General features: G+C 39.8%; 1 protein-coding gene across 1 annotated transcript; it reads left to right on the top strand.

Annotated features, from left to right (window-relative positions):
* Nucleotides 1-6,505: 6,505 nt before the first annotated feature.
* LOC104114336 (uncharacterized) lies at nt 6,506-8,062 on the top strand. Its single transcript, XM_009624759.4, has 3 exons — nt 6,506-6,700; nt 7,230-7,320; nt 7,635-8,062. Exons 1-3 carry the CDS (start codon nt 6,625-6,627, stop codon nt 7,768-7,770), a joined length of 303 nt encoding a protein of 100 aa, XP_009623054.1. The 5' UTR covers nt 6,506-6,624; the 3' UTR covers nt 7,771-8,062.
* Nucleotides 8,063-17,862: the final 9,800 nt, after the last annotated feature.

The raw sequence follows: 17,862 nt of genomic DNA, 5'->3' as shown, positions 1-17,862 counted from the left end.
TCATGACTTTTGCCTCGAAATCGAGAAACCTTGCCGAGGACTATCAATACCAATGGCTGTGAAGATCCTCTTTTCGATCAGTAGTGCCCTTTGCGGGTTTTCACCAGCTGACCTCTCTCATTTCTCTTCTCACCATCGCCTTATAGTGCCTTTTACGAGTTTTTACTAATAAGACTCTCTCATTTTTATTTTCTCTCCTTGTCGTCGCCTTATGGTGCCCGTGAGGGTTTTCACCAATAAGACTCTCTCATTTATTTGTATCAGATCCAAGTGATTGTATCTTCCAATTCTTGAACATTCTCATTGATTGATCGGAAGGACTTGAAAAGGATTTGGGTAAAAAAAAAGATTTGGATTGAATTATAACTTTGGAACCTTTCAGGCGAAACATAGTCGAACTATTATAACATTTGCCCCAGTTTTAACTTTTTAGGGGAATGTAGATCTTTATTCTGGTGTGACTGAACTCCAGAGAGAGGCAGCCTATGTATCCTTTTGGAATCAAGTCAAACGTAGTTCAATGAAAAAAAATTTATTCTCCTTTGTCTTTCTTTTTTTTTTTCTTTTTTTTAATCAAATTTTTTTAAAAAAATAATAACTTCTAGGTTCCAAATAGGGTAATCAATAAAGGGAACCGGCTCAACGGGTTTGCAAAGGGTTGATAGTGTTTGGATATCGAGAAAGAAAGTCTTCGTCATCCCAAACGGAGCATGTTAAGTTATGAAAAGGGGTCAAACATAATACCTTTTGACCACGTCTGCATTGACAGCTGTCTCAGGATTATTTCCCTCGATGTCTCCCAAATATAGCGCTCCCTTCGGCAACACACTTATTATAATATGTGGACCTTTCCAATTTGGAGCAAATTTTCCTTTGGTTTCTTCATGATGCGGGAGGATACGTCTTAGGACGAGTTGCCACACTTCGAACTTTCTGGGCCACACTTTCTTGTTGTAGGAACGGGCCATTCTTTGTTGGTACAACTGCCTGTGGCAAACTGCAGCTATCCGCTTTTCATCAATCATAGTCAATTGTTCCAAACAGGTTCTTGACCCAATCTTTATCCTCAATCTCGGCTTCAACAATGATCCGAAGAGAGGGAATTTCAACTTCTTCCAATTTCATTTGGACTTGGCTTAGGCCTAGTGTTCCAATTCTTTGTTTATTTTCTCACAAGCCTTATCTTCAACACATCCTGCTTTTTGATTCATTATTTTGAGGTCTGACAGCATTTTAGGATATGGGCATGAAGTCCGCAAGCATGTCATGTTATTAAAATCTGCATTAACAGAACTGAAAAGAGAATAAGAAAGGTGACAAGATTAAGAAAATAGACATTCTTAGATAATGAAATATTAATTTTATTTAATTGATTTTTTTTGAATTTGATTTTCTTTTTAATTTTTAAAGATAGAAGAGTTTACATCGGAAAGTAAGACAATAAAGTAAAACATCCAGATTACACCCTGAAATAATCCGGACGCAGAAAGGATAGCAAGACTGGCTACCGAGACTCCTATTTGATGGGGAACTTTCAGACTTAGCGACCATTTTTTGGCTTTTCTTCTGTCTCGGCAATGGCTGCAATGGCCTTCAGTGCCGGATCAAATTCCCCATCTTCATAGATAATTCCGACTATTGGCCCATTGGTTGAGTAGGCAAAGGTTTGTTCATCATATTAGAGGCATCTTCATCACTAAGCACTATTGCCTTGACCTCGATGAGGTCTTTCACTGCTCTCTTAAGAGTCCAACAGTCTTCTGTATCATGTCCCACTACTCCAGAGTGGTATTCACATCTAGCATTAGCCCGGTACGAGGGAGACTCGGGGCTTGGCCGGTTCGGGGCCGCTGGCTGCAGCAGACCTAGCCTGACTAGCTTTTGGAACAAGCTCGAGTATGATTCACCAATAGGGATGAACTGATTCTTTCTGAAAGGCTCTCTTGGGCTAGGATTATATTGGGGATCATTTAGTTGGGGGATTATATGGAGCTTGGTAAGAACGGGCATTTCTGGGAAGTGGATCTCGATTTTGTGTATAATGCAGTGGCTGTATGTAAGGTTGCGCGTTCATCACCGCATAGGGAGGCGGTGCAACGGCCTGTGATGTGGCCTTAAAGGCAGCATAACTCAAGATTCGACCCATTGTTTAAACCATTTTCGATCATCTCCCTAATTTTGATAGCCTCGGCAAACGGATTACCCATAGCGGACATCATGTTCTGGAAGTAGTCTGCCTCTTGGGCCTGTTGGAAAACCATAACCATTTCTTCTTATTCCATTTGAGGCTTTACCATGGTGGCTTGTTCGCCCCATTTGACAGCATATTCACGGAAACTTTCCGTTGTTTTCTTTGTCAAACTGGACACAAAGTTCTCTTTTTGGATTATTCACTCTTGCTTTCTTTTTTTTCTTTGTTATTTTTGTCACTCTTTTCTTTCTTTTTCTTTCTTCTCTCTTCTTTTTTTTCACTCAGTTTATTTGATCGCAATGATCGAATCCGATGGGAATTGCTTACGTATCATGACGTCACATGAATCAGATCTTGCGTAGTTCGGAAGATTAGGAATAGACTAACCCATTTTTTTCCTTTTATAAAGATTTTTAAATATGTTTTTTTTGAGTTTTTTGAGTTTTTTTTAATGGAATTTTTGGATTTTTTTTTAAAGAAAGAAGAAAATAATTGGGATTTTGATTTAATTAATTATTTTTTTCAAATGAAAGACTTCGGAAAAGAAGGAAAATATTTTTGGATTTAGTTTTTTTTTTGGGATTATCTAAGAAAAGAATTCTAAAGAGGGAATTAAGAAAAAAAGAAAAATATTTTTGGATTTTTTTTTTGAAAATTTGGAACCGGAACCGATGAGGTTTGCCTACGTATCTCACGTTCGGTGAGAATCAGACCCGCGTAGTTCGGTCAAACTAACTTTTTTTTTTTTTAATTTTTTATGAAAATTAATCTTTAAAAACCATATGCACTAGACCATGTCATCATTTTTTTTTCTCTTTTTGTTTTTCTCTATTTATTCAACTGATTTATGCTAAAGTTGGTCAACATGCAAGCCTCCCAAATAATGCAACAAGTAGCACATAACATGACATAATGGTCTCAACAAGGTACTTGTCCTAAAACAGAACTTGGCCCATGTGCCGACCCCTGCTAAGTCAAATGCACGTGATGCAAATAAAGCGAACCTACTAGGGATATCCGGCATGAGGTTTGTTCTTCTAGGTTTAAATCCTGGTGGACAAGGTGTCTAGACTGGCTTACTCGACTGGACAACTCGAGCCGAGGAGGGTCAGCGTACTGGTAGCATTGCTTTCAGGCTTAGCTGGTGGTGTTCCCCGCCTAAAACATGTACGACTAAAATCCTTCACCGAGTGACAAACACCTCGGCTATCTCAAAGAAAGCGGGTTATGTCAAAAAAATGCCCAATTTTAATTTCAAGAAGACTCAGAGGGGGTGCGAGAGAAGACAGTTTATATGTACAGTTCAACAATATCAAAGCGATAAAAAGCAAACAAGTAGCACATTAAGCCCAAATAAAATCACAGTATATACAAAATTAATAAATTCAAATAAAAGTCAACATGTACAAGCTCAAATTCTGGTTAGTTCCCTAGCAGAGTCGACATAGCTGTCACATCCCTTTTCTACCCCCAAGAAAATTCTCTTTCTTCCTCCGTTCATACGTATTTCATACATTCCAGATATGGAGTTGGGTAAAATTTTATGTGATTCGGTAAACAAAATAGAAATACCATCATTGCTAGATCATTTATCTAATCTATCTAATTAGATGAAGAATGAACCAATAGTGGTATTTTTTAATAAATTAAAAATTAAAAATTCTCGGGGATGGAAATGAGGAAATATCTACAATACCTGGTTTTAATCAGATACAATTTGAAGGATTTTGTAGGTTCATTGATCAAGGTTTGACGGAAGAACTTTATAAGTTTCCAAAAGCTGAAGATATAGATCAAGAAATTGAATTTCAATTATTTGTGGAAACATATCAATTGGTCGAATACGATATATGTGTTATGGATGATGAGTTAAAGAGTTTTTCCAATTAAAGTGATAAATCTGAGTAGGAATTATTTTATTTACAGAGTCGCCGCTTGGAATAGATCTTTGGGTGTTTCAAGTCACCTTTTATTTGAATCCCTATTCAAAGGAAGACTTGACTCTTTTATTATTGGTCTGCGAAAATAAAGTCCGGGTAAGAAATTCTGTTGACCAAGGAGAAGGTGTAAGGCATTCTTCGAGTCCCGTGGTTCTAGCACGGTCGCTTTATTAACTACAACTTGGCTTGAATTAATTTTGGATAAACTATGATTTATTGATTTCCATGTTTTATCTATCGGCTTTTAAAATATGGAATTATCTTTGAAACGAATCACATGTATGAATTCGTTTTGTTTATTGTGCCAAAATCATGTCACGCGATGTACATAATCACGACAATAAATTAAACGCACCTAAAGCATCCTACGAATATTCATGAGTGATTTTTCCTAAACTAATTTGAGAGCATCAAGTAGATTAATTACAAAAAAAAAAATGGAGGCTAGCTTATAGATTGTCATGCAAATGGGCTAACTCTAAAAATAGATCAATAGTATGACATATGAAAATGGGCTTGGCAAAATTTTAGCTTATAGGCCCAAAATTTCTTTCCCTTCAAGGTTAAACCCATAACCAATATAAAAGCCCAAACCTTAAACGTATTCCTAGCAACTTTCTTGCTTCCCAGATATTTACATTAGAACAAAAACGTCCTTGCATAAAAAATCAAAGCTAATAACCCAATCAACATTTCAATAAAGAAAATCAAAGAAAACAGTAGTATAATCTCGTGTAGTCACTAAAGAAAACATAGACATGAAAAGAAAAAAGAAAAAAAAAGCAATAACAGTAAAAATGGAATAAAAGAATAAAATTGGAGATGGATTGAACACTAACTCAAACAACAAAGTAAGGTGACATGATAATTATTAGAACAAAGTAGTAAAAGAATAGAAAGAACGGACATTTGGTATAAATCAACGAAATTGAAATTACAAGAGGTTAAACAACTCGACAATTCTTGACCGGCGCTTTCGCCGGCGGACACGGACGGAACCGGCAACTCGAGACCTCAACGGCGACCGCAAACTCCACTTCGATCCCCCCCTGTTTAAGTTCAAAGTGGGGTTGTTCGGGGGTGCTTTAATGGTTGTTTCGAGCTGGATTTTGGGTGAGTCTTAGGTGGCTTTTCAAGGTGATTAATGGTATGCTTTCAGCTGGATTTTGAGACTGATTTTCGCTGAAATTTATGGGGTTACTTTGGGACTGTTTTTGTCCTGTTTTAGGTACTGATTTTGCTATGTTTTAAGAGTGATTTCAGCTTCGTTGTTTGAGTGCTTTTGGGTGGTTATGGACTGTTTTTGAAGCTGTTTTGTGGCTATTTTTTAGCAGCATTTTTTGCTGCGTTTTTAGAGCTGAAATTTCAGCTTTTCATGGCTGAAAACGAGCTGGAAGTGGGTGGCTTTTTCAGCTTCATTTGGGGCTGTTTTGGATGGGTTTTGGTGTGTTTTTGCTGTTAGGTTTGCTGTTGATTTTCAGCTGGAGTTTGAATGGCTAAAGATGATCTCACATGGCTAAAAATGGATCAAAGAAAATGACTGATTTGTGGTTAGGTGGTAGAAAAAAGATGAAATAGAAGAAAGGAGGTGTGGCTTTTTTTTTTTCCCGCAGATCTGTGCCTTCTTTTCTTCGCCCCCCTCTCAATGTCTCTCTCTATCTATATTCCCCCGTTTCTCTGCAAAGAATCTCCCCTCTTTTTTGACTTTTCTTCTTCCCTTTTTTATTTTTTCTTCCCTTTTTGGCTTTCCTCCTCCCTTTTGATTTTCCTCCTTCCCTTTTTGAATTTTTGTTATATGTGTTTCGGGTAGAGATGAATCTCCTTTTTTTGTGTGTGTGTGTGTCCGTGTGTGTTGGTGGAGGAATTATGTGAGGGAAGTGCAGGGAAAAAGTGAGAGTGAGTGGAAAAATATTCATGCATAGTTAAAAATTAGGTGCTAAATAGATACATAAATAGAAAGGGGGTGAGAGGACAGACTCAGAGAAAGGGAGAGGGAACTTCACAATACAATCGCCTACTTTATTTTACTAACTTACTGCTATTTAAATATTTTTTAATCCGGATCCCACATATAATTTGTTAAATTTACCAATACGTCCTCCAAGATGTTATTTCCATTCCTAACAAATTGTTAGCCATTCTTCTTTGTTTTCAAGCACGAAAAGAAAAAGAAAAAGGATTATTATTTGTTTTTGTTAGTTATTAAAATTTTGAATAAGAAGAGGAAGTTTATAAGTCGTGGCGCATTGAAAGACAACAGCTTATTTTTTTTCCCACATGCTGAAAAGATCGGGGGCCGTCACTTCTCTGGTTGCAAATTTCGCCTCTTCTTTCTCCAAACATTTATCGTCACCGCAAATGTAAAAATATGCAACTAACTAATATGAAAGTCAGCAAATAGTTTCCTCACTTCTCTGTTACTCTTCTGTTTTTGCCTCTCTCTCACACTCATCGTTCAAAGCCTAGATTCTCCATCTTTCTTATGTTCTAAAGATGGCGGGATCTAACCAAATATCTACCTTTGAATCAGTGAGGGAATGGGTCTCCGACCACAAGCTTCGCACCGTTGGTAATTTCTCAGAAAAATCCTTCATCGTTTATAAATTTCTTTTAGAATATCAAATAGCTTTGGTTATTTGATTTGAATTCCATGTTGTAAAAGGAAAAAAAATGTGACTCGCTGAGAACTCATTATGGGGTGAGTTAACCTTAAAATAACTGTGGAAATAAAGTCACATGGAACAATGATTCAGCATATGGACATTTATTTCATGCACATCTTATATCTCGATTGTGCTCATTACACATTAGAGTATTCTGTTTTGTGCTCCAGAATATATTATTTTCAGCTTTCTTATAAGTACTTAATTTTTCCAAAAACAATACACCATTCTATGATTAAAAATTGGTTATTATGTCTAGATAATTGAGTCAATTTAGTACATTTTTTCTTTGAATACAGATTTTGATATCCTTGACGATTTCTAGCAATACATTTAATTCGTCTTGTATTTTTGTTCTATTAAAAATAACGCTTACGTCCTCCACATTATCCGATTTATCGTTCTTTAACTGATTTGGATGAATGTTTTCCCAAGGATGTCTCTGGCTAAGCGGAATAACGGGATCAGTCGGTTACAATTGGTCAAAACCCAACATGAAAACCAGCGTCAGGCTCATCCATGCGAGGTACCAATTCATTCATTCGCCGATTACCACATGTTTGATGAAATGACTATGGTTTACTGATTCTGTGCTACTTTTTTTCTCCTTTCAAAGTGCTAAGCAATTAGCAATATGTGCAAACAGACAATTTACAAGATTTTTACATTATTTGTGTATCTTAACCTGTTGTAACAGGATTTTTTTGTTATATTACTCCACTAAATCTGACTTACTATTGGCAGCTAGATGTTATAAGTTATTTTTACACGATTGATTAAATAAACCATGGACAAACAGTGTAAAGTTAACTTCAATTTTTTTTGTTAATGTAAAATTAGGTTGCACGCACAGGCACTCACATTAGCCGCGTTAGCTGGTGCTGCGGCCGTTGAGTATTATGATCATAAAACTAACAAAAATGCCGAAAGATATCCCAGGTTCCTCGACATGAACTCGTATGCACAGAAGAAATGAACATGCCGCCTTCAATGGACAAAGCATTGAGCACACGATTCAATTTTTGTGCATTTTTGTGGGTTTCCTTTATGTTAAATTCTTTACATGGTAGCATGAGTCATTTTCTGGCTAACATGTGTCTCTTGTGTATTGAGTAAATGGACCAAAACCTACAGCATTTTGCTCTCTACTTTTGGTTTCTTTCCTCTTTTCTTTTTTTCTGTGTGTTGAGTAAATGGACAAAATTGTTAATGGTTCGGATCTTTTATGTCAATTGATTATTATCATAGAGGTTATAAGGTTATACGCATATTCTTTTGATTCATTTTGGAATTTGGCGTTAAACAAGTTTATTTTTTCTTTGAAAATCAATTCAAGCAGTATCCGAGAACTGTCTTGCGTACAAATCAACCAAAAAAATGCAAAAGGAACGTTTTGGATGATAAGCTAGCTATTAGTAGTAGATGCTTAAATCATTGAAATAAATAAGTTCTCTTACTCAAATGTGACAAGTTGAAAGGGATTTTCATCATTCAAACACTGGTATTGTGGTGAAAATAAATGCTTTTCCTTCGGCAAAACGTGTTGGGTTTTAAGCTTAGTTTAGCTTAAAAGAGGTGAATGAAAAATATAGGGAAAAATAAAATTTTAATTTTTTTTCTTTGATAAAGTGATATTGTCCCATATTGGAGGAGGAAAAGACCTTTGATGGGTATATATACAATTGCTCTTCTTCTAGCTCTTAAAGAGTTACGAAGAAGACAAGCCTAGCGTCGTCGTCTCCATTGTCATGGGCGGCTTTCCAGCCATGCCCCATGACCCCTTGGACGCGCCCCGTGGCGTCCTGGCAAGCCTCCCAACGCCAAGTGCCACAGTCGGCCCCGTGGTCTCGGCAGCTCCAAGTGACAAGCGCGCATGTGCCTCTGTCGCCCCACCGCTAGCCATCGCCAGCGCCCAGCCACAGGCAGACGCCAACAGCGCCGCGCGCGCAGATTCTGATGCTAAATACAAAGTTGCTGCCAACAGACCTGTTTCTACTTTGTAGAAGACTAAGTCCTTTTCATTGTAAATATAAAGTAATTTTACTGTATTTTCTTTAAGTGTGTTGATCTCGGCCAAACCCACACCACAATTAAATAGTGAAGCGGTCGATGCAATGATAAACCCAATTAAGGTCGGGATCGAATCCACAGGGAGTTAGAAAATGAGATTAGGTGTATATCTAAGTTAATTGCAAGTTTTGGCTCAAATTACACTTCCACAAACTTGATTGGTGTTCTACTTCTACTTTACTCTATTGTTTGCAAGTATAAAACTAAGGACAATATTTTTGGTTTTGAGTTTTTCAAATGATTAAAAGGGACTAGGGTCGTGACTTCTACCTAGGTGGTTATCTAGTGGGTTATAAACTCCAGGGCAAATTTGATTAGTTGAGGTCGTGATGTAGTAATCACATCTGGATACTCACTCTATACCTCTTGGTAGTTTGAGTGATTTTTCCCAAATTGGCTTTCTCAAGCCCAATTGGGTATTTGCACAATACAAGTGATATTAGCTCAAGTTGGGTATTACTATCTTTAGCTTTAACCCTTTAATTGGGGCTATCAATTTTTTGAGTTCACCCCAATTTCTTGTTAGCTAAGTTTTCTAGACTTAGTCTCTCTTTCTCAAGTAGAGGCTAAGTCAAATGGGCATGAATCAATGTTTGCAACCATTGATTCTAGGGTTCAATCATGAACAAGGCTAAATATCACTAACCCAATCAAAAATAAGCCCTAAATTAAATACCCATACTAGGGCTGGGTCACAACCCTAGCTAAAGATTTAGCTACTCATAAAAAATAAAGAAATACAAGAAGAAATTAAGATAGAATGCATAATAATTGATTAGACAAAGAAAATCTAATGTTAAGAAGTTAATCTAGTACAAAATTACTCAATACAGTTTTAAAAAAAAGGCTTAGGTGCACTTCTGAAAACTCAACTTAACCTTAAAATGACAAAAAGTTCTATTTATACTAAGCTAAAAATATCTGAAAAAATGCCCCTACGAAGGTTGTGCGGCCGCATAATTCTGGTGCAGTCCGCACAATGAGCTACTGCGGCTGCACAATTATTGTGCGGTCCGCATTCTTGGGAACTTGGGCTTGGAACTTGGGGACTTCTGCGGTCCGCATAAAAATGGGTGCGGCCGCACTTATGATTATGCGGCCGCACAAAACTGTTGCGGTCCGCACTCCTTGCTTTTTTGGACTTGACACAACACTCTGATTCTTCAACCTTGCGGACCGCATAATAATGAATGCGGCCACACTTGGCCTCCTGCGGCCGCACAATTTCGGTGCGGTCCGCATGCCTTTAGCTGACCCAAAAACTACTCTCCAAATCTCCCCTATGCGGCCGCACTAGAATTGTGCAGTCCGCATTGCTTGCCTTTTTGCCCTGTTTTGGTTCTTGTTCACTTTTGACTTCTTTATGAGTTGATTTTGACTTCTTTAGCTCGTGTCCCAATATTCCTGCAAGTAAGCACATTTTGTTAGTTTCCGGAAATGCCTTTAAGAATTTTTTAGCTAAATCGCAAGTAAAAAAGAGCAAATAATCGGTCAAAATCCCCACTTATCAGCTCCCCCAAACTTAAGCTTTTGCTTGTCCTCAAGCAAATAAGGCAATTCCCACCTCCACTAGAAAAAGAGATATTTCAGTTGGCTTAAGGTGAATCAATCACACATCAATTGGGACCAATAATTAACCACAACACATATGAATTATCAACAATGCAATGATTTTCTAATGTGTCACTAGAGCATTAAGAGTTGACTCTATTCATCAAGGAAGCTCGTTCTTTCGCGTAGGTCATTATGGATCCCAAACTCCTCCTCCTCTACTCTCCATTAGCACATCTCACTTTATAATGCAGCACTCGATACAAGGATTGTGAAAAGTTCGCTCATCTCTCTCAAAAGAATGCCACAAGTCCGACTCTAAGTACCATAAGCTTGCCCCTCATGTAAATCACCACTAATGTAAGCTCACTCAACTTGAAATCATGTAGGGCTTTTGCGGGATGTAATGAAGGCTTTTAGACCAAGGTAGGATTTGTTGGAATAGAATGGTTTCATCTTTCCTTAAGCACTCCATTTTCTCTTTTCGGCCCATACTTTCTCGACTCTCTGAGTCATTTTCTTCTTCCTTTGGGGAACTAGAGAGACGTAACGTCGCTCTTTCTTGATCATGCCATTCATTCTTCTCCTTTTCTATTTACTTCAGCCTTTTATCCTCATTTTCTTTTGAATTCCCTTCAACTTTTCACTTTATTCACTTTCTTTTTGTCATTTTTCTTTTTGTTCTTTTTTTTTTTTTTTGCCTTCCCTTTTCTTTATTTCTTTCTCTTCTTTGTACCTTTTATCGCTGCAAACTCCTCGTCTCTCCCCCAAACTTATGTTTTTACCAATTGTTTCTCAAGAATGTTAAGGAAAGATTGGGTGCCAAGAGAGGGCCATTTCAGAACGGATAAAGGCTTGTAACTTGGTTATTGAAAGACAAAGGCTTCGGCTCAAAGGGGTTGACAAGGGATATCACATTGGTAGGCTATGGAAGATTTCAATTTCAAATTGGATCAAGGAGAGCCTACAATCATTTCTCAAGCCAAGCTACACTTAGAATTTCGCCTAGAAAAACACTCGGGGCAAGTTCTAGACTATCGGCACGAAAACTTGGACTTGCAATTCAATACCTCACCTCTCACACTGTTGGATTGCTAAAGAGAACGGAGTCGAGGGCCCACAATAACCCTAGCTAAGATTGAGAATCACAAATGGCTCGACTGAACCACTCGATGACTGTTTGAGTCAACACAAGAGTCTAAAGGTCACAACTAGAGCTATTTTATGCCAACAACTTTGTTTTTAACCATAAGGTCAGAGGTAAATGTGTTGGTACCAAGTGAAGCAAGCTCGGGATACTTTTATTCATTACTACTATATTTTGTCAAAACATAAAAAAAACGGACTCAATCCCTTAAGAAGGTTGTCACGCCATCCATCGTTGGGAAGAGCCACCCGGTTCACGCAAAATCTACCTTTGGAAAAAACCGTGGCATTAAGAAAACCATAGGCTTATTGTTCACACAAAACGTAAATAAGAAGTTATACTACTAAGGAAAAACAAACTAAAGAAGCTATGAAATAAACTACGGAAAGCTAGATAAATGAATATACAAACTGAAGTCAAATGACTATATACATAAGAAAAATAAATATCTACATCAAATGGGAAGAATATATACATACCAAAGGAAAATAAAGACGAAAGAAAAAATAGTATCAGAGTTATTACAGCCCAAATGTCAAATGTCAAAGTCAAATAATCAAAATAGACCACCGCCCAAATGAAAATAAGCATTGTCCTCAATGCTTAACAAAAATAAGAACATGGAAAGGGTAGAGAGTTAAGAGAACTCCCTATGTGGTCTCAGTCTGCATAGGATCATCAGCACCCTCTGTCTCCTCCAACTGTATGTCATCATCTCCTGGCTGAGGGACAATAGGGTTGTTGAGCATCTGTATCATCTCCTCCGCAGTGTGTGCAGTCGCAACCGGCTCCTCAGACTGGCCGGCTGCTGCCTCTGGTGCCTCTGCTAGTGCTGCCTCTGCTGCTGGGACTGTCTGCTCTATAAGGAAGTCCAATGGAAGATCTCCGGCAGATGCAATCCTTTCAACCTCTTTGCTCAGCTTCTCTACCGACTTCTTTGATGACTGGGATCTACGCATCTTCTTGACTTGTTTGCCCAAATCCTTAATGACCTTCCCATGCATCGCCAGAGTATCAACAATGATCTTCTGGTTCTCCAGAATCTTCTTCAATGTTTCCTCCGCTGACGGAGGTACCTGTGGCTCTGCTTGGACTGAGGACTGTGCTGCAACAGTACTGGATATATCAGTTACCTTTGTTGTAGTTGCTTGCATCTAGTTGTTGAGACTTGCCAATGTCTAGGAGACTCGCAGCGTAGTTTGAGGATATGTAGATGAAGCTGGCTCTGATAATGGCACTTATAGTCTAGCAGAAGCAGGTGGTCCGAAAGATGAGGGTGGCATGGCTGTTGTCCCGGTGAAAGTACCGGCTGCGGTGGAAGGCTCGGCAGCTGAATCAGTAACCACTACCGCTGGCTCTTCAGACTGGCCAGTGGAGGTAGTAGCTTTACCCTTGAATTTTGGGTTGTCAGCTCCCTGAAGGTGGTACCATGAAAAAAGCTTCTTGGCCTTCACTTCTGTGTCATAATGCTTCGGCTCCACCCTTTGATCTTTGAAATATTCTGTAAGGAAGTTCGGGTACAGATAGGATCATTCACCCTTCTGGACAGCTAAAGTGATGTTGGTGGACATGATGGCACCAACATTTATCGGATACCCTGCCATAATTGAAGCCAACAAGACTGCACGGGGAAGTGGAAGCATGTTTTCATTGAGGCATGGGTTAATGCAGCTATGCACGAACGTTTTCCACCCTTTTGCTTCAAAGTTTAGGGTGGCCCGGACAATTGGAACCCCAGTTGTAAGCCACGGAGCAGTTGACCCTGGGATTGCTAGAATCTCAGCTAACCATGGACGAGCTGCATCACCCATAGCTATCTTTTCCAAATATTGCACTGCCTCTACTTCTTCAAACCCGACATATTTGTTCAGTGCACATGCGTCAAAGAGGATTTTCAGATTCCACACTTTTGTCACCTTAGTTCCCTTTTTGATGTGAGCAACATTTGCGTAGAATTCCTTGACCAGATACTCATTTGCATCTAGGACGCTGGTGGTGAACCATTTCCATCTTTTTCGCTCCTGGAATTGCTTAAGGACATTGGGGTTATGCTTGTTCAAATCTTTCATCAGAAATCGTCGCTCAAGAGTGAGCGACCTCTGTGGCCACCATTCCCTAAACTTTGCAAAGGCGGCAACACTGACAAATCTATCCTCCCATACCTATGGTCTCTTAGATCTCTACAAACCTCCCATTGCAGTATCACCCCCTCTCCCATCGTCTGGGACATCATCATCATTGTCCACATTAATAGGGTCAGCTAGAGCATGTGAGGAAGAGGGCTCAGAATCTTGACTACCCTCTTCCGAACCTTCAGACGAACTGGCAGCTGAAGAAGACTCATCTACCAAATGAAATCTCCCCGGGAATTGTTGTGATTGGGCTTCCGGCTGTGCTTGCACGGAGTTACCCTTAGAAGCTTCCCCATATGGGACATCAGGAACTCGGCTTATGGTTGGCTTCTTGGATATGACTCTTTGAAGTGCTAGAGGTAGGTTGCTTTTACCTCGACCTCGACCCCGGGAGGGTTCTGCCCTCCCTTTTGCTATATTTCCTTTGCCACGTGATCGAACCATTGTCTGCAACACACAAGTAATAGACATCAATTAGAATTGAAGCTCATAATGTATACAGAATCATTGTTTAAAGTTGCAGGAAGACAGCCTCAGAAGGGCAGTGCGGACCACACAAAAGTGAGTGATGTCGCAGACTGCCCATTGCGGACCGCACAAAAGTGAGTGTGGCCGCACAACCAAGAGTGCGGACCGCAAAATTTTGACTGCGGCCGCACAACTCTAGGTTCAGACTACTAGGGTCTCTGATATTTCATCAGCGCGGACCGCACAAAAATGAGTGCGGCCGCACAGGTCCACTGCGGACCACACAATTTTGAGTGCGGCCGCACAATTCAAGCACACAATTTTCCTAACTCAGAGAGCTACGGACCACACAAAAGTGTGTGCGGCCGCATAGCCTCTAGTGCAGACCGCACAAAAATGAGGGTGGTCGCATAATTCAAAATTTACGGGCACTTTTTAGGGTTCATGCCATCTTTTCATAATATAGACATGGTTTGCACCATTAAACATGGATAGCTACTTACCTAGACCCCAATTAACACTTAATATGCTACCCACATGATTATAAGCAGAAAAAGATTAACTATTGACATTTTAGACATGTAATTAATCCTAAATCAAAGAACAAAACAAAACAAAAGATGAAAAATCTATAGATGGAATTAACATACCAGTTATGAAGATGCAGGTGATGAAATGAGGGACAATTTGAGAGAAATGGGGAAATTTACTGTGCTAGTCTAGCTTCAGGGCTCAGAAGATTGAAAAGTGTAAAATGATGAGAGAAGCCATATTTATACTTTCACCCGTGGGCCCCAGATTTTTACCTGAGTGCGGTCGCATAATTTTGATGCGGACCGCACTCCTTACCTGCCTTTGAGAAGTCTCACTGCGGACCGCACAAAAGTGAGTGTGGCCGCAGCATTAGTGCGGATCGCACAAAAATGTGTGCGACCGCAATTTGTTTAGCATTTTTGACAGGCCAAACTTCAGAGACCATGCATTTTGACACTTAGCCAAATTTTCTTGCACAGTCCCTGCCATGCACACCCATTCCTACATACACTTCAAAACTAGTTAGCACAAAACAAAGCCTATCTAATCTAAAGAAGAAAAACAAAAGGAAGAAAAAGACATGGGTTGCCTCCCAAGAAGCGCCTGATTTAATGTCGCGGCACGACGCATGTTACCATCAATCACTTGAAATGGAGCAATGCCACAATGTGGCCATCATTAACCTTGCCAAGATAATGTTTAACCCGGTGCCCGTTGACTCTAAACACCTCATCATTCTTATTTTTCAAATCTAGAGCACCAAAGGGGGTTACATTCACCACTTCAAATGGCCCACTCCATTTTGATTTTAACTTGCCCGGAAACATCCGTAACCGGGAGTTGAACAATAGCACAAGATCACCCTCTTTGAATTCCTTGTTGTCGATGTACTTGTCATGGAGGTACTTCATCTTGTCCTTATACAAGGACGAACTGGAGTATGCATGGAACCGGAACTCATCAAGTTCATTCAATTGCTCCACCCTAAGATTTGCAGCTACATCCCACTCAAGGTTAAGCTTCTTCAACGCCCATATAGCCTTATGTTCAAGTTCCACCGAAAGGTGACAAGCTTTCCTGAACACTAACCGATACGGAGACATACCAATTGGTGTTTTGTAAGTTGTTCTATAAGCCCAAAGTGCATCATCAAGTTTCTTCGACCAATCTGTCCGGTTGGCATTCACAGTTTTCGACAGAATACTCTTGATCTCCCGGTTGGAGACTTCAACCTGTCCACTTGCTTGAGGATGATAGGGGGTCGACACTTTGTGAGTGACACCATACTTGGAGAGTAAAGTATCAAAAGCTTTATTGCAAAAGTGTGATCCCCCGTCACTAATGATGGCCCTTGGAGCACCAAACCTTGTGAATATGTTCTTCTTCAAGAAAGCTACCACACTTCGAGCTTCATTGTTGGGCAAAGCCACAGCTTCAACCCATTTGGACACGTAATCCACAGCTACCAATATAGAGGTGTTCCCACATGAGCTCACAAACGGATCCATAAAATCAATGCCCCAAACATCAAAAATATCAATCTATAAGATGGTGGTGAGAGACATCTCATTTTTCTTGGAGATCCCACAGGCCCTTTGGCATTCATCACAACACTTAACGAGATCGCTAGCGTCCTTGTAAAGGGTAGGCCAATAGAATCCACAGCTTAGCACCTTTGTAGCAGTTCTCGCTCCACTATGGTGACCACCATATGGCGAAGAGTGGCAAGCTTTAAGAATACCCAATTGTTCTTCTTCTGGTACACATCTCCGGATAACACCATCAGTACAAATTTTGAAGAGATATGGCTTATCCCAATAGTAGTTGAGGCAGTCCCGTTTGAGCTTCTTTCTTTGGTTTGAAGAGAGCTCATTCGGAATAATGCCACTCACAAGATAGTTGGCCACATCGGCAAACCATGGTATCCCAGTCATAGAAATGGAAAGGAGTTGTTCGTCAGGAAATGAACCATTGATCTCAAGGCCATCATGTGGCCTCCCCTCCTCCTCCAATCGGGACAAGTGGTCTGCCACTTGATTCTCACTACCCTTGCGGTCTTGAATCTCTAGATCAAACTCTTGCAATAGAAGCACCCACCGCATCAACCTTGCCTTAGAGTATTTTTTGCTCATCAAATAACGAAGTATCGCATGGTCGGTGTGAACAATCACCTTTGTACCCATTAGGTACAGGGGAAACTTCTCTATAGAAAATACAATGGCTAGGAGTTCTTTCTCGGTCACCATATAGTTGAACAATCACATATTTTTGCTAGCATAGTAGACCGAATGAAAGATCTTGTTAATTCGTTGCCCCAATACCGCTCCAACCGCCACATCATTTGCATCACACATGAGCTCAAATGGTAAGCTCCAATTTGGCGCGGTGATAATATGAGTGGTAGTCAAATTATACTTGAGTAGTTCAAATGCCTTCATACAATCTTCATTGAAAAGGAACTTGGCATCTTTCTCCAAGAGTTTGCACAATAGGTTTACCACCTTAGAAAAGTCCTTGATGAAGCGGCGGTAAAACCCCGCATGACCTAGAAAGATCCTCACTCCCTTCACGGAAGTATGGGGGGGAGTTTGGATATCACTTCAATTTTTGCTTTATCAACCTCAATACCATTCTTAAAAATCGTGTGACCGAGGACAATGCCCTCATCAACCATAAAGTGACACTTCTCCCATTTCAACACCAAGTTAGTTTCCTCACAATGTGTCAATACCTTATCCAAGTTATCTAAGCACTCTTCAAAATAATTCCCCACGACAGAAAAATCATCCATGAAAACCTCGAGAAAGTCCTCCACCATATCGGTGAAGATGGCCATCATGAACAGTTGAAAAGTTATCGGTGCATTGCATAATCCGAATGGCATCCGCGAGAATGCGAAAGTGCCATAGGGACAAGTGAAAGTGGTCTTCTCTTGGTCTTCAAGATCAATAAGAATCTGGTTACACCCGGAATATTCATCAAGGAAGCAATAATAAGCACGTCCGGCTAACCTATCCAATATTTGATCAATAAATGGAATCGGAAAATGGTCTTTCCGAGTAACTTTGTTGAGCTTCCTATAATCTATGCACACTCTCCACCCGGTGACAGTTCTTGTGGGGATCAATTCATTTTTGTCATTTGTTATCACAGTCATGCCCCCTTT

This window comes from Nicotiana tomentosiformis, chromosome 1, assembly GCF_000390325.3.
Source record: "Nicotiana tomentosiformis chromosome 1, ASM39032v3, whole genome shotgun sequence".
Classification (NCBI taxonomy): domain Eukaryota; kingdom Viridiplantae; phylum Streptophyta; class Magnoliopsida; order Solanales; family Solanaceae; genus Nicotiana; species Nicotiana tomentosiformis.
Note: the sequence above shows the minus strand (reverse complement) of the source record. Positions and strands in the feature narration are given on the sequence as shown.

Excerpts from the sequence above, each read along its gene's own strand:
- LOC104114336 (XM_009624759.4), top strand. The coding sequence starts at position 6,625 with ATGGCGGGATCTAACCAAATATCTACCTTTGAATCAGTGAGGGAATGG. Across the intron at positions 6,701-7,229 it reads CCACAAGCTTCGCACCGTTG|GATGTCTCTGGCTAAGCGGA; the intron begins GTAATTTCTCAG and ends TGTTTTCCCAAG. Across the intron at positions 7,321-7,634 it reads GTCAGGCTCATCCATGCGAG|GTTGCACGCACAGGCACTCA; the intron begins GTACCAATTCAT and ends ATGTAAAATTAG.